Genomic DNA, 656 nt, shown 5'->3' with positions numbered 1-656 from the left:
AGCGTTTTATGGCATCTGGCTTTGAATAAGATTTAACCTTCACACTAAAAATTCAGCAGCAACTTTAGCAGAGCTCAAGCACTTTCTTGGGGGTGGTGGGAAGCTGGGGAGCTGCATACAACCCCCTACCTTCTGCTTTTGCAGGGCATAACTGGAATCCGTTTTGCTGAAGGAGAAAAGTGTTACATCAAAGCTCAGCCAAAAGCTCGTGTCCCCAAAGTTGATGCTATGACTAAAGCGAGCCTCTCATCTGAGCTGGTAAGGGGTAATTTATTTATTTAAAAAAAAAAAATCTTTGTATAGAGAGGGTTTTAAAGAGGTATTTAAATAAAAATGACATTTGAAAGCCACTGTGGACATTGGCAGGGTTGTTGAGGGCTGAGTAGGATGGTTGAGGGTTCATTGACTGATTGCAAGGGGTCCCCAAGGAGGTTAAGAAAAGCAAGATTGGTGTCAGACATGTCACTGTGTCCAGGGGCATTGTGAGAGGCTGCAGATTAGTGAGTGGGGGAAGGCATAGACCAATTACTACCAGATCCACAGACGACCTCAGTGACAACAGCATCTGCCTGAGATCAGGCTGTGCACAAGGCTGGGAGGGAGAGCATGGAAGAAGCAGCTGCTTTAGTCAATGCAAAGAGGGATCGTGGTAGGTC

The 656-nt window shown here is 45.7% G+C and overlaps 1 protein-coding gene across 1 annotated transcript in view; it reads left to right on the top strand.

Annotated features, from left to right (window-relative positions):
- The window catches only part of LOC104501559 (leukocyte cell-derived chemotaxin 1), a gene marked incomplete at both ends in the record, with an annotated part of 5,880 nt that overhangs the window by 2,691 nt on the left and 2,533 nt on the right, over positions 1 to 656 (top strand). The window contains one exon of the mRNA XM_010145386.1: positions 145 to 258. Coding sequence (XP_010143688.1) covers positions 145 to 258 — 114 coding nt within the window. The remainder of the gene's footprint in view (positions 1 to 144; positions 259 to 656) is intronic.

The sequence above is a fragment of the Buceros rhinoceros genome, unplaced genomic scaffold (assembly GCF_000710305.1).
Source record: "Buceros rhinoceros silvestris isolate BGI_N320 unplaced genomic scaffold, ASM71030v1 scaffold14681, whole genome shotgun sequence".
Lineage (NCBI taxonomy): Eukaryota > Metazoa > Chordata > Aves > Bucerotiformes > Bucerotidae > Buceros > Buceros rhinoceros.
The sequence above is the reverse complement of the archived record's forward strand: the minus strand, read 5'-3'. Positions and strand labels throughout refer to the sequence as shown.